Source organism: Pempheris klunzingeri, chromosome 6 (genome assembly GCF_042242105.1).
Source record: "Pempheris klunzingeri isolate RE-2024b chromosome 6, fPemKlu1.hap1, whole genome shotgun sequence".
NCBI classification, from domain to species: domain Eukaryota; kingdom Metazoa; phylum Chordata; class Actinopteri; order Acropomatiformes; family Pempheridae; genus Pempheris; species Pempheris klunzingeri.
In genome coordinates, this window is record NC_092017.1 from 5,945,547 (window position 1) to 5,960,285 (window position 14,739).

At 42.3% G+C, this 14,739-nt stretch overlaps 1 protein-coding gene across 5 annotated transcripts in view; it reads left to right on the forward strand.

Moving 5' to 3' along the window:
* ryk (receptor like tyrosine kinase) overlaps positions 1-13,513 on the forward strand; it is a 36,816-nt gene extending 23,303 nt beyond the window's left edge. For all 5 annotated transcript variants that reach the window (XM_070831935.1, XM_070831939.1, XM_070831937.1 and 2 more), the window contains 7 exons: positions 3,060-3,146; positions 4,077-4,146; positions 4,885-5,017; positions 7,222-7,331; positions 7,475-7,634; positions 9,336-9,472; positions 12,291-13,513. In XM_070831935.1, the coding sequence (XP_070688036.1) occupies positions 3,060-3,146; positions 4,077-4,146; positions 4,885-5,017; positions 7,222-7,331; positions 7,475-7,634; positions 9,336-9,472; positions 12,291-12,402 (809 nt within the window). In that variant the 3' untranslated portion in view covers positions 12,403-13,513. The remainder of the gene's footprint in view (positions 1-3,059; positions 3,147-4,076; positions 4,147-4,884; positions 5,018-7,221; positions 7,332-7,474; positions 7,635-9,335; positions 9,473-12,290) is intronic.
* Positions 13,514-14,739: the final 1,226 nt, after the last annotated feature.

The window sequence follows — 14,739 nt, forward strand, 5'->3', positions numbered from 1 at the left end:
CCCTGTAAAATTCTCTGAAGATGCAACTTAAGATCAAAAAAGGTTCTGTAAAAAATCATACATCAAAAACCTCACTCGTCATGTTGTAGGAATGTCTTTGTTTTTATTCATTTGTACAAATTTGTACCCAATATGCAGACAGGGAAAAGAAAAATCCAAAGAATAGAACATATAAGATCAAAAAGCCATAGGATTGTGTAGTAGATCTTGCCCCATACAAAAAACATGAATTAGTAAGAAAAAAATCCTTCAAAGGATTCAACCGAATGGAATTGAGCAATAAAACACTGACAGCAATCATATAAAAACTAATAAACTAAGATTGCACAGGTCACTAAAATATAATGGGAGTGAGGGTGGTAAGAAGATATTTATGTAGAAAAGCATATTTGATGATGATGTGTGTCTTATTAAGAGACGATGGGGGCAGAGGCTTCCGGACCGTCTGAGAAGATCGACCTTAAAGAGCAGCTCTCAAACGTAGCGGTGCAGAGAGGAACCGCCAGTGGCCCATCACGATGAGGCCCACGATCCTTTTGTTCATCCTTTGAATTACGTGATTGCAGGGATGATAATCTGTAGAAGTCTTTGAATATATCCAGCAGTAATGAATGTGTGAAATTAGTAGGTCACCTCCAACCATATAATTAGAGATGAAATTATGATGGGCATGAACTTTTGTTATTTTCCCACCTGAAGAATGTGGGGAAAAGATAATAGAAACTTAGAAGCAGGCATCTGCTGTAATTGGTAAACTATAAAAATTCTGAAATTTGAATGTTGCTTCCGGTAATTTATGACCAGTGACGATGTTGATTTTATGACAGTATCACTCTGTGTTTATGACAGTATCACTCTGTGTTTATGACAGTATCACTCTAAGTGTTTATGACAGTATCACTCTAAGTGTTTTTCCCTGTTGTCTTTTCACTGAGGAAGAATTCAATGTCAGGAGTTTGGTTAACATGGGCCACAGCTGTCATTTGGTATTGTTTAATGATGGGAGCATACACGTGCACGTTCATTCATTCACAGCACTTTGTAATCCAGTTCCACCTCCACTGGTGACCATGGATACATCTGGCCACATTAACAACAAAATAGTACTCAGATACAGACCGTATGTGTGTGTATAAGACTCATCAGTATCTGTAAGATGTTCACTGTTACAAGCGTCCACTAGGAGCTGTTAACAGCGGTGGGTATTAACTATCAGGATTTCCACTTTGGAAACAGGCACAAGAAAAGTTGCTGCATGATGTCGTTGAGTCTGATGAGGTGAAACATCCCTCATGTGGAATCTAGATCCTGATGTGCAGAGACTCCTGCGCAAGCATTTGATCCCTGTTTATTTTCAACTGCTTAATGAATGCAGTCATAGAAGAACATGTATTTATTTTCTTATTCATGAACACCCCTGTTATCCTGATGTATCTGCGTGTCTGTGGTGAAAAAAGGAGACGGTGACCTGTGAACCAGAGCGCTGCTTGTTTTCCCGCAGAGTACGAGCGTGTGTCATCAGATCAGTGTCGCCAGGAACCTAAAATAGCAAAAGTTAGTTCTTGCTGAGGCGTATTACACACTGACAGAAAGCCTCAGACATTGAAGTTCCTAAATCTCTTTGGCTTTGCATCAAAGATAAACACAACTATTTGGGCCTCAGCTTGGCTCCATCAGTCTTTCTCTCTTCAGACGCTTTTGGAGACGATTCAGCCTCATCATGGAGTGATAGAACTGAACAAGACTGTACTTCACTTTCTGGCAATTTGCCCACACTGGGGTTTAGTGTGGCTGTGTGAATGATGTAATAGTTACCCAAGGGTGTCTGCAACACAATGGAAGTGAAAAGTGTGGGTGTTCTGTTTATAAATGCCAGTTAAATACCACTGTGATGGTTTCTGGTCATTGTTTCTGTCTAGAAATTAAATCAGAACATAGTTTTTTTAACCTACTTTAAAATGTTACAGTTTACAATATACAAGCTGTAGCTGAACTCTTCAGTCTTGTGGAAATATTCAGATATTTCTTTGCTTGTGACATGGCTCTACCACTTCGGTCGAGACTGAAAAACTCCTGAATGGATCACCATGACATTTTGAACATTTTGAATTTCATCTCACCACATCCTCACCATGGCTTCATTTTCATATCGCTTTTTCCACAAGGGTCTTAAGTTAGTGTTTGCTAGATTTATTAGAGCCTTATGATAGTTTCAATTACACGAGCCATCTAAATATTGATGTTAGTGAATGCATTGCAGCAAAAAGGTCCAGAGCACAGCCAGGTAAACAAACTGGCAAAAGTCTGTCCATGCGAATCAGTCCGACCTCCTGACTCGACCTGATGCATGTGGATGACTTGCCAGTGCGCTCAGGTATCCACATACACATCACATCAGTTCCCACATACAAAATGACAACAAATACAAAATAAATGGCATGAGACTGAGAAGCCACAAACACATGATACACAAGGTCGTATCTCAGAGGGGCTTAAACTCTGAGTTGGGTTCTGCTTTTGGGAGCCAGCAGGTCCAGACAGGCTTGACGGAGAAGGTGGGGGCAGGAGGGAGACAGTTCCACACCAACCCTGTTGTTATGCTTCGTCTCCTCTCCTGTTGAAACACAGGGCATAGTTTGCCTCAGGGCTTGAATTTTTTTCTAAGTTTATGTTGATGGTTTATCTTCTTAAATGGCATTTTGCCTCAGTGAAGTCCTGGAGCGATGAGGAGACAGTTTAGACAAAGGAGATGATGAAGGTGCTCACTTTGCCTTTCCAAGTCGTACGTATTTCTGAATTACTCTAAGTGATGAAAGGCCCTCTGAGCTCCAGTGAATCTCTCTTGTTTTGGCCCTTGTCAGTGAGATCAGAGCCAAAATTGCCAAATCCCATTAAGAGACAAAGCATCTTAAGCAGAAGCCTGTCCACCGCTGTCCACAGATCAGCCAGGCGTGGCGGCCTCTCAGTGAGGTGACATTTGGACTTTGAATGCGATGCCTTTGGCTGTGTCTCATCTGCCCTTTTCTCTCAAATGAAAACCTGTGGTTTGTCTTTGACAGGCACGTTTGGCCGCATCTTCCACGGCGTGCTGCTGGATGAAAAGGACCCCAGTAAGGAAAAGCAGGTCTTTGTGAAGACAGTGAAAGGTATGTGCTCCATCCGGGCCATAATGCACAGTTGTCAAAGAAAGGAAAATATTGCCAAGTCAGGTGTGCTGTAGGCTTGTTTTCCATCTCTCATATTGATGTGCAACACACTGTGGGTTTTCTGAGGGGCGTGTTGTTTGGGAAAGCGAACACTGCAATGCTCAAAAAATGTCATTAAACCGAAACATGATGGAAACAGCAGAGACATAAGTCTAATGACGAAGGCCATTTGACTGATCCATTGCTAACAGTTCAGTCGTTAGTATGCTGTTTTTTTCTTAAGTGAGCCTGCAAGATTGTAAACCAAACAATGTCTATCTGAAATAGTAGGCACATTTTTAATGTCTTCAGGAGATGGCCATACATGGTTTCCATCCAGTAAACAGGCACACAGATTTGACAGTTAATGAATTATACCTCTTACTCATGCTGCAGGGTTTGCATGCCAGTGAAAGGACTCCTTTATGTTGGACTGTCAGGTTCTTTGTTAGCAGCATGTGTCAGCTTTCTCTGCCAGTTGCCTTCTGACCTCTCCATTCTCTCATGTTTACTCAGGGAGGGGTGGATACCACTCAGTGAACAATATCCTCATGCCAGTCTTGGCTTTGTTAAACTCTTTACTTCCTCCTCATGCGCCTTTTTGGGAAGGGAACAATACTGCCTTCCATAAGTACCAGACGATGGCAAAGCTGCACACAGCAGATTAAAAACTGGACCTCAGTGAGCTTGGCACAAGTCAGTTTTCCTCTGAAGTTTCCCACTTCAAATGTCTGTTGGCAGAGGAATCTGTTCAGGGAAACAAATAAAAAAACACCACATGGGTCTGAGATTGTACCTTTAACTTTTCAACTGTTGTACTGCACAGGTCACTCTAGTTCTGCCAGATTGCTCAATTTTAAAATCAGAATTTGTGTCTGTTAAATTGTTCAGATCATGCGTCTGAGGTGCAGGTGACCATGATGCTGACTGAAAGTTGCAAACTCCGTGGACTTCATCATAGGTGAGTGGAAGCAAACACAAGCTCAGCTCAGTTTGTTTGTTTCTTAACTGATTTTGAAGAAAAAAGAAGCAAAACTACCAAAGAAGCCCAACATGACCTGTATCTAAGAACACCAGTGCATTGCCACAAACCCAAACATGTTCTGGTTTACCCCTAACCCAACACTGTACTCCGTCAGAGCAGTTCCTGTGGTCGTCTTTTAAATAGCTCAGTTTGAGCGCTGATGAAAGAACACCACATTTTCCCTCCGAGCGCATACACCGTGAAGGGAACAAAACCTACATAAATATAACATATATATCTTCCAAATTGCACTCCAGCTTGTCCTGGTGGGGCTTTCATAATACAATCATTACTTTGGCAAACAAATGGTGTCAGTCTTGATAGTGGGGTCACAGTCTGAATGCAGTGAATTTTATTTGAAATGACAACAGCATTAGTTAAGCAAATTATGCCCCAAATGTATCAGAAATTGGGACCTTCACTGTACTGTCCTCATTTGGAAAAGATTGTCGTCACGTCGGCCTGCTCCTTCCTCTTTCTTCTCTTTGAGGTCAGCACGTTGACAAGCTCTGCTGGCACTTCCTCTTCCACAGTTCCGGTGGGGATGACCCCCGCTACCGTGTACTTTGATCTTCCAAGAACCCCTTTGACATGCTTGCTAAAGTCCATTTACAGTACAGATGCTCTGTTACACACTGCTACTGTTCTTCATCTGGTCTTTCTGCCCACTTTCAGAAATCTGTTGCCCATAAGTCATGTGTGTACGGAGGATGGAGAGAAGCCCATGGTGCTGTTGCCATTCATGGCTTGGGGGAATCTCAAGCTGTTCCTGCGGCAGTGCAAGCTTGCTGAGGCTAACAACCCACAGGTGAGGCTGCAGCAAGAACATCAGGCACTTATTAACCTATTAAGATAAATGTGTGCTGTATAGCATGGGTTGAGACTTTTATTAAGCTATTAAAATATAAACAATCCCCCACATTGGAAGAAAAGTCAGATTCTATTGTTGAATCGAGCCTGAAAGAACGTTTTGTGTGTTTACAGCAATCAACACCAAGTAACCAGTACCTACCAGTAACTACTGTTTACACTGTTATTAGAAGGACTGTTGATATAGTCATGAAGCTAGTGCTCGGAGGCAGAGATTTTTATTCACCATGTAAAGACAATCGGGCTTTTGTACAGGTTAACCCCAGGGATTCTTTGATGTGCTTGTCAAAGCCACAGCACAGATCCAACCAATCAATCAGCCCCAAAATACAGATACAGCAACACTTTGCAATCACAAGATGAAGCTTGTCACCCATTTCCATTAATCAAAACGACTTTGTAAAGTTTTCAGGTAACACATCAACACTTTCATTCTCAGCAATCTCATCGTGTCGTTTTGGCAGTTGTAGGAGACAAAGACATAGTCATTAAGTTGTGCTGCTGCAATAAACGTCGAGCTATAAATCAGAAATATATCTGCACAGAGGAGATGGAGCTCCTGGGAAAGCACTGAGGAGCACGGTACGACAGTGTGTCATTCATTCTTAAAGTGAACATCTGTTTTGAAAAACGCTGAGAAAAATAAGTGTTGAGCGTTGACCTTTTCCACAGTTGTCATTTTTCCACTGACAGCCAAGTGTTGGGAGTTTCTCTGCATGATATAGAGAGCCTGACTGAGCTGGCTGGTACCAGCTACACACTCCTCAGTCGTTCTCAAGTTGTTGACTTAATGTGTTATCTCTGTTCACTGATTGCCAAGACCTGGGTTTCCTGTGTTGTGGGATTAATTAGTTTAGGATGGATCACTGTCCACTGTCAGATAAGATTCAAAAGCCTAAAAATTTCCACTGTGTGTGTGTGGGCCAGGGTTTGTGAAGCCGATTGGATCGGATACTAAAATATACAAATACTGCATGGTTCTGTTACTTCAGGAGCTCTCTCACAAGGCAAGGCTGTCTTTTAAGTTAAACAGGATGTTTATATACATTATAGAAGCTGCCTCGCTATGGTACCAGTCAGGGGTCTTTTCTCTGCGCAGTGCTGAGGCCTTTCTCAGACACTCCTGCTGGCCAAGTCATTGTCTACAAGCACAAAACGAATAACTCTATTTAATGTCAGACTTGGCCTCAAACCTTTGAGTCAGGGCCTTTCTAAGTCATTCACCCACTGCGTTGCATACAGTTAGTTATTGAAGTTATTCAACAATGTTAATCATGCAATCTTACATTTCAATGCTGATATGACATGTAGCTTTTGTTCAGTGGACCAGGAAGTAAGATCAAGAGACTACAGCCATGTTGGCAGCTCTGTGTGCTGCTTTTTGGCACAGCAGTGCTCTGAGCTAAATGTTAAGCACTGCTAACACGCTTGCAATGCTGATGTTGACCATGTTCACACGCTTAATTTAGCCTGTCAGTGTGGTAATGTATGCTAATTAGAACTAAACATAAAGTGCTTCATGATGGCGCTAGATCAAAAGGTCCTTGGGATCACCAAAGTGAATCCAGGTCATCCTGAGGTTTTTATTCCATCCAGGTTGCATGTGGAATGAGCTGGCTGTCTCGTAGGCTGGTTATACACAAAGGGCAACATGAATGTCTGTGCCAAATTTGTATGAATGTCTGCACCATGTTTCACAAAAAGCCAAAAACGTCAACCTCATGGTGGCGCTAGAGGGCCAGCTGGCAGACTAAGTGTCATCCCTGGAGCCCGGCTAAAGTGGCTTGTAGTCAAACTTACCAAAAAGTAGGATTTCTTCCGACATTATTGACATTCTGATTGTTATGTAACCAACTACCTTTGAAAAGTGTATTTTCTTCTTTTAAGCAAAGTCTTCTCCAAGGCACCAGTATTCGCCTTACGCTTGCATTTAAATACTGACATAGTCTTTGTGTATGTGACTCCCATCTTTGACAAATAGTTGACTTTGTCCCAATTTAAAGTGAACAAGAACAATTTGACACAGAAGGCCAGTTTCACACAGTACAGTCAGGTCAGCTGTGGGCTCCTGTCCCCACTCCTTTTTTTGTTTTTCCTGTTTCTCAAATGCTCATTATCTCTCTCTCCCTCATTTCCTTTCAGGCGATCTCTCAACAAGACTTGGTTTATATGGCCATCCAGATTGCATGTGGAATGAGCTACCTGTCCCGCAGGGAGGTCATCCACAAAGACCTCGCCGCTAGGAACTGCGTGTAAGCGTCCCTGATGGCTCAGAGCTGTCGTCATTTGTCCTCAGTTCTTTCCTGAAGCTTTCAGGTGATTTAGTTTGGAATTTAGTTGCTAAAAAAATAATAAAGACAACGACTTTTCTCCATTTTGTCCCTCCCTCTGACAGCATTGACGACAACATGCAGGTGAAGATTACAGACAATGCTCTTGCCCGAGACCTATTTCCCATGGATTACCACTGTCTGGGGGATAATGAGAACCGGCCGGTCCGCTGGATGGCTCTGGAAAGCTTGCTCAACAACGACTTCTCTAGTGCGAGTGACGTGGTAAGAAAGTACCACAGATTAGCTATGCAACCTTTTATCAGTTACAGTGCATTTATCATAAAAAGAGTGGCTTTCCTGTGTCTTAAGGGTTTTCTCAAAATTAAAAAAAAAAAGAAAATCAGTGGACATGCTACAGAGGTGGAGATGCAGGAAATGGCACCAATCACATCCAAGCCATTATTAGATTCCTGGTCAAGGTGTCAGAGGGAAGGGAGGAGCGGTGTCTGCCTCTTCCTTCTTTCCTGTCTCAGGATAGCGGAGCGGGTGCGGCAGCGACGGTCGGGAAACGCAACAGATCCTTGGCGACACTGCTCAGACACCAGCCAGACATGCCCCCACCCCTCTACATTCCTCTTATGGTCACACTGCTTCATGGCAATCACCCGCCTCCACTACACTTTAGGGGAAGTCCAGACAAGTACCTGGAGCTGTGTAGCATCATAGGAGCATCACACACGTCACTGTTGCACACATAAATACTCCATACCCATGTGTCTGTTACGCACAGTGGATACCAAGCTGGGCAGGATGAGAAAATTACTGTTAGGCCTTCCTGGGAATGTTGGCAGTGGCCTGGGTACTGATGTGGGAACAGGGTCGGTCATCTCACCCCTCACTTCCAGTTAAGTCCAGGTGCCACTCCATTAAAGGGATAGTTCAGCTTATTTGAAGTGGGGTTGTATGAGGTACTTACCCATGCTCCCAATTTGTAGGAGCAGGACCCACAAATGCCAAGCAATCTACTGTTGTTGATAGGGGCAGCAGAAAAACACTTTTAGTGTATATTTGACACGTTTTTTTTTTAAAGGCTCACCTAAGAATATCAACATCAGTGTATCAAGTGTACACTATAATTAGAATATTTTCACTGCCTTACTGTGCCATCAGACAGCCCTTTCAGTGGGGAACTGACACCCTTCTCCCGTCTCTTCGCTCTCTTCAAAGCACCCAGACTCCATTCACAAAAATGTGAGTGGCTGTGCTACCACGGCCGCTACTGGTTTTCTTCTGTTAATGTACTGACTTATTGAAATGGTTATTTTGTTAGTTCACTGATCGTAGCAGCAGTAGCACAGCAGACTCCTGTGTCCTGTTTTTCTTTTAATAATCCCTTGAAAGGTTTTGGCATGCCAACACAACAGGAACCTGTTCTTTCCAGGGATCATATGTCATATTCCCTCAAGTCACTGTCAGATTAGTTATTTTAGTTGAGGATTAGCATGTTCCAATAAATTCCAGAAAACAAGTGCAGGGTCAGTATGTACTGTAAGCACTATTGTTTTTAAGAGTGACCTCAGATTAGATATGAGTTAATACTAAAAGTAACATGAATAGGGAAATGCTTCTTTCCCTTGTTCCCTCCTGCGAGGTCAGAGTGAGGGGTCAGCACAACATGTGCGGTACAGGGCGGATCCTCACTGACACGAGAGATCGACCCCTCAGTCTCTCTAAACATAACGGCCACCCTGCTGTTTACTTTCAGTCTCTCAACAAAAACTTGCTGCAATGATGTATATTCCAAATAAATTTATCAACATAATTTCCTCGCATTGTTCCCGTGGAACATTTTGTATTTGACTGCATTTGACGGGCACTACAGGCTGTCTGCACTCTGGGCAGAAATGTTGGTTATATTTACCCTCTTGTTAAATGAACCCTCCGTACTGGTCTGAGTGTTAATCACGCTATGTGTTTTCACAGTGGGCCTTTGGAGTGACGCTGTGGGAGTTGATGACTCTGGGTCAGACCCCCTACGTCGACATCGACCCTTTTGAGATGTCGGCCTACCTGAAGGATGGGTACAGAATAGCACAACCAATCAACTGTCCAGATGAACTGTACGTTGATATACAAAGAAAACACACTCACGCAAATACACACATTACGTTTTATAACGTTGATTGGAGAGAAAACAAAGACTTAAAATTGACAAAACAAGCAGTTTCAGGACGTCACCCTGTTTTTGAGACATTCTGACCGATATAAATTAGTAATCGTTAGATGCAGTTGTAACTGACATCACAAATGTCAAACACAGACAATAAAAAAAACCTGTAAAAATAGTAGTAATGAAGAATCAACAAATCAGATGTGATCATCAACAATGAGAAACCGCAGTCAATATATCATCGCAATGAATATGAAAACAATTGCACAATAAATACAGGATAATACAATTCTCACGGAACAACAAAATATCCAACACCTTGTAAAATTTCTAATGAACAAATTAGCCTGACAACACTGACAGGAGATCAACCTGCCTCCAAGTCCTGGAGTTTTCTAGTAGTCCCTCCTCATCTGCAGTGTAAAAGGAGTCCCTGTTGTACCTTGTGCTCCTGTAGATGACAGTTAAAATAACTGACAGGGCCGTCAGTCGGTCTTTTCAGGTGACAGTCACAGACAGCTGAGTAGTTCTGATGAGTGGCTCTCAGGACATCAGCACACGTTTGTACTCGTGCCTCACCTTATCATTGTTACCAATATAAACAGATAATGGAGCCTCTGCAGTGCAGCGTGTGTGTGTATGTTGAGCTGCAGCCAACCTTATGGTATTGTTTGTGTAATATGGCAGCAGAGTCTAAATGAGATGTTCAGCTGCTACCAGCACTGGTTGATGTGAAGCTTATCAACATCCTGCAACTGTCAAGAAGGAGCAGCAGCCTGCACCCACAGGCGTCATTTCCCCAGCTCTGCATTATTATTTACAGGTTATTTACTCAATATCAAGTTTGCAACAAGGCTGTCACCTTTTTACTGCAGGATAATAGCAGGGTTTTTCCTGGCTCAGTACTCGACCACCCAGGTGGTTTAGTTTGGGATGCATGGTTGACTGAAATCACTTCAAGCTTAGGGCGGTAGTGGCAAAATCCATAAAGGTGTTGTGTATCATTCTTAACACCTGCTGCCTTAAATTTACAACGAAAATTAACTATTGTCAATAACTATCAATAATTTGGTTATCTTTATCAGAAGCCTAAAAGCACCACTAGTTTGTCCACCGTGAAATATTATCTGGGTTTCTGCCAGATCTTAATATCAGCCTGGAAAATCTGCATACACAATTACAGACCTCGCTTCCTTTTTCCAACCACACTAAGTTGTCTGTCCTAGATATGTTATTTTAGTCCAACCTTCATTTTGCAGTTAGGTTTAATTGCATTTTAGAGCTGTCACCCAATTTTTTTTTCATCATTTGAAGGATGACTCCAGTATTTTTAAACCTGGGCCCTATTTTTACATGATATGGGTTCAAAATGACTGGGCGGTACAAAAACAGTTGGTACAGTAGATCGCCGGCAGCTGAGAACATGCCGCAAATGGGCTGTAACGACTACAATGTAATCCTTTAGGGCAATTGTGCTAGATCAAAGTACGTCCACTAAAGGTGTTTGTTTTTGCCACTGACAGGCACAGGTTGTTGTTCAAGGTGTTTGACATTATGGAAGGATCCCCACATAACCAGTGGTATTGCGCTATTCAAACCCACCAGACTCCATTGACAAAACAATTTTACACCACTGGAGTTTTTAGTCTACAGCTGCACTGATCATTTTGTTTGTTTGTGTTAATGTATGTCACACAAATACTGTGTTGGATCCAAACTAACCCTTTAAAACATCAAAGTCACACAAAAACTCAAACAAACTGATCAGGACAGCGATAAACCGGCTACTACAATTACTTTTTGCCAATGGAGTCAAGAGCTTTATCGGCTATTTCAGGTTAAACAATAGTATCTTACAGGTCTATATATGCAGAAATCCTTTCTGTAATGTTGTCTGACACTTTGAGAAGTAATATGAGTGGCAAAAACGAGCACTTTTAGATGATGGGCTTTGATCTGGTGCTGTTCCCCCAAAGGATTACATTGCAACCATTGTAGCTTGTTTGCCGTCAGCTCTCAGCTGCTGATGGAGGCGATCTACTGGACCAATTCTAAAACTTTTTGTACCTAGCAGTCTTTTTGAATCCAACATATGTAAGAATACAGCCAAGACTTAAAACAGGCACAAACCAGAAAACTGAAAACACCGGCCAGACTCCAAATTGTACAGAACGGTGTCTAATGGCAATACAATTTGAGGATACGTCATCACCATAATACACTGATGAAACATGTTTTGCGCCCACTTCTTTTTTTGACAGCTCAAAACTGTTTTCTTTTGCACCCACTGAAAACTCCCCGTGCCACAAAAAACCTGAACAGTGTTAAATATCCACAAGGAACTCGGGAATAATTACCTGAAATCTATTAAATAACTGACCGTGGTTTCCTTCCAAATACAATAGGTGGTGAGGTGTCGCCTTCCTTTTCCAAAATATTACAGGTTGCAAAATAAAACATTTAAGGGCATGTATTGATTAGAAAAGATTATATCTCACTCATGTATATCAGTGCTGTACAGGCAGCTCCTGTTTCAGGGCAGTACAACACGTACTGTAGGTGTAAGTGTAACACACTGATGGTGTGTGACATGTACTTACAGTACACAGAGTTTGACGCCAGCGCTAGGCTTTTGTTGCTCGTTACCATCGTCCGGTCTCCCACTGCATCCTGTCCCACACGCACATATGCACATCAGACTGTTGTGAAATTGCTCGTGGGCAGACATTTGATGTGACCCAGCCCTGCTGCTTCCCCCTGTGTTGCAGGTTTGCAGTGATGGCTTGTTGCTGGGCCCTGGACCCAGAGGAGAGGCCCAAGTTTCAGCAGCTTGTTCAGTGTCTCACAGAGTTCCACGCAGCGTTGGGCGCTTACGTGTGAAAACAAGCTGCCGCTGCTTTTTCTCTTTTTTTTTCTCCCCCAGAACAGCAACGGAAAAGGCTGGTGGACACTAAGGAATACATATACGACAATGTGCCTTATCAGATGGAAGAGCTGACCTAAGCCTGATGCTTTTATTTTGTACAGTTCTTTTGGAGTTTTTATATAGTTGAATTACCTTTTTACAGCATAGCAAAGTAAAAGGATTCTTCGTTGAATATTGTTGAATATGCTTTGAAAGCGTCTAGAAATGGCAATTACGGTGCTCTTCCTTTGCCAAGAGGACGGAAATGATGGAAAGACGTCCTCGTCTATACAACACATCAACATTCACGGACATTTATGTGCCATCGGACAAGTTTTTTTAAAGAGCAACTTAAGGTTCTGACAACCTGGTTTTAAAGACAGTATTTTCTACAGGTTTGGAACTTAGTGAAACAGTGTAAATTGTAGATGTGTTGTGGATGAGAGTAAACCTACAGCAGAATATTTTAGGTACCAAAGTAGACTCAAGGGCTTAATTTTTACATGTGCTCTCCAACATGTTGCTGCACTCTGCTCAAGCTTGGTACGAGGGGCCTCCTGCAGACCAGACTGGTGTTTGTTGAGCTGGTTTCTGAGACCTTTTATGAAAGGTACACTGTTTCCTCTGGATGACAACGAAAACGGTGCCACAGATCAGATGCCACAGAGCTTTCTTTTCTTCCTGGATCAGACGTTTTGGAACGCCCCAGCTTTTACAAGATCAGCACCACACAGCTACATGTATGAACTTGACTTTTGAACATCCGGAGTGAATTTTGGACACCGTTATTATTTGAATGCCACCACCTTCCTCCTCTTTTGTACATTTTATTTCCACTATGGCAGCCTCATTATGTCTCCATTTTATAAGCTTGATTGTTCTGCGTCAGAACACCTTCACAGGATTTTTCAACTGTTTTTTTTCTGAGTAACTAGGACACTAATAATCACTGTGAACACACAACTGCCTACCAACTCGGTCTAATCTTATTCTCACACCTTTAACATCTTTGTGATGTGTCTTTATGGTCACTGCATGTTGAATTAAGGTTGTAAACTGCTTCCCCAATTCGTATCCACAAATTAAAATGGGATCTTTTTAAATATAGAGTCTCTTCTCTATTTATTATTTTCACATCAAAAGCATGCGCTACATCCGTATCGCTGGCTTGCTGTGCACTTAAAACAATGGCTCCCCTCATTGTTTCAGGGAGAACACCTGATACCACAAGTTTATTTTGAACCATGAAAGCCACAGTTGAAGCTGAGTGTTTTGGTACAAGACAGTTTTCTGTTTTGCCGGCAGAGCTTCAAACCACAGCGGAGCCTTTGCTGATAAACCATGCCAACTGTTAGCTTGTTGACTGGAAAAAAAAAAAGGCATTTAGCTTCCAACATTAACACTCCGGTATCTGTGTTACCAAATACGTTTCCTTGTGTACGAAATATAAGAACACAGTTATGGATTCTTACTCTTCCCAGTTTCCTTGTTGTATTTAAGTTGCTTTTGTTTTGCCTCTAACTTTAGGCTGCAGCTGATTACACATGAACACAGCACTTCTTCATGATGCTGTAATGGAAAACTATTTCAAATCTAATATGTGAAGAGTCCTTAAATCCCTCGTATCACAACTCCTCATCCTTACATGCACCCAATTATTGCAGCAAATTAACTCTAATAAATGTTCAAAGCCAGTTTTTGTTACCTTGCGTGGGCATTAATGTCAAACTGATTAGTATCTGTCACATAACGTTTGTGTATCACTCATATTTCATGCTTTAACGTTATGTTACTGTTGTTCCTGGTGGTGCAGAACTCTAATTCCTTTAGATACGCAGCTACACGTCAGTGATGCACAGTCCCGTTGAGATATTTCCCCAGACCCACGGCAGTGTTTGAGGATCACACCCTTTCAAAATAGCATCAGTCATTGTCGGCTGTCCATTCGTCACCACGAAAGAGTCTGTGTCAGTTCTTGTTCTATAATTTCCTCACCAACAGCAGTCATAATAGACCACAATGCAATGCAGCCGCAAGGCGTGTTGAGTAAGTTGAGATTCTCAACACCGGACTGCTGTGTCACAATACTGAAGCGCTGCAAAGTAAAAGCCAGAATATCACCATGTCTGAGAAGGGTGTCTGGGTTTTATTAAAGTTTAACTCTATAAACCCGCTGGTTGGAACAGATCCCTGTTCAGTACGTAGCCGCATATGAAAGGAGATGGATTTTCTCCTGAAGAGCTTTCAGTCTGGATTCATCTTAGTGTGACTCACCTTTGGATCAGCCTTTGTTATTGTCATCCAGTTTCCTC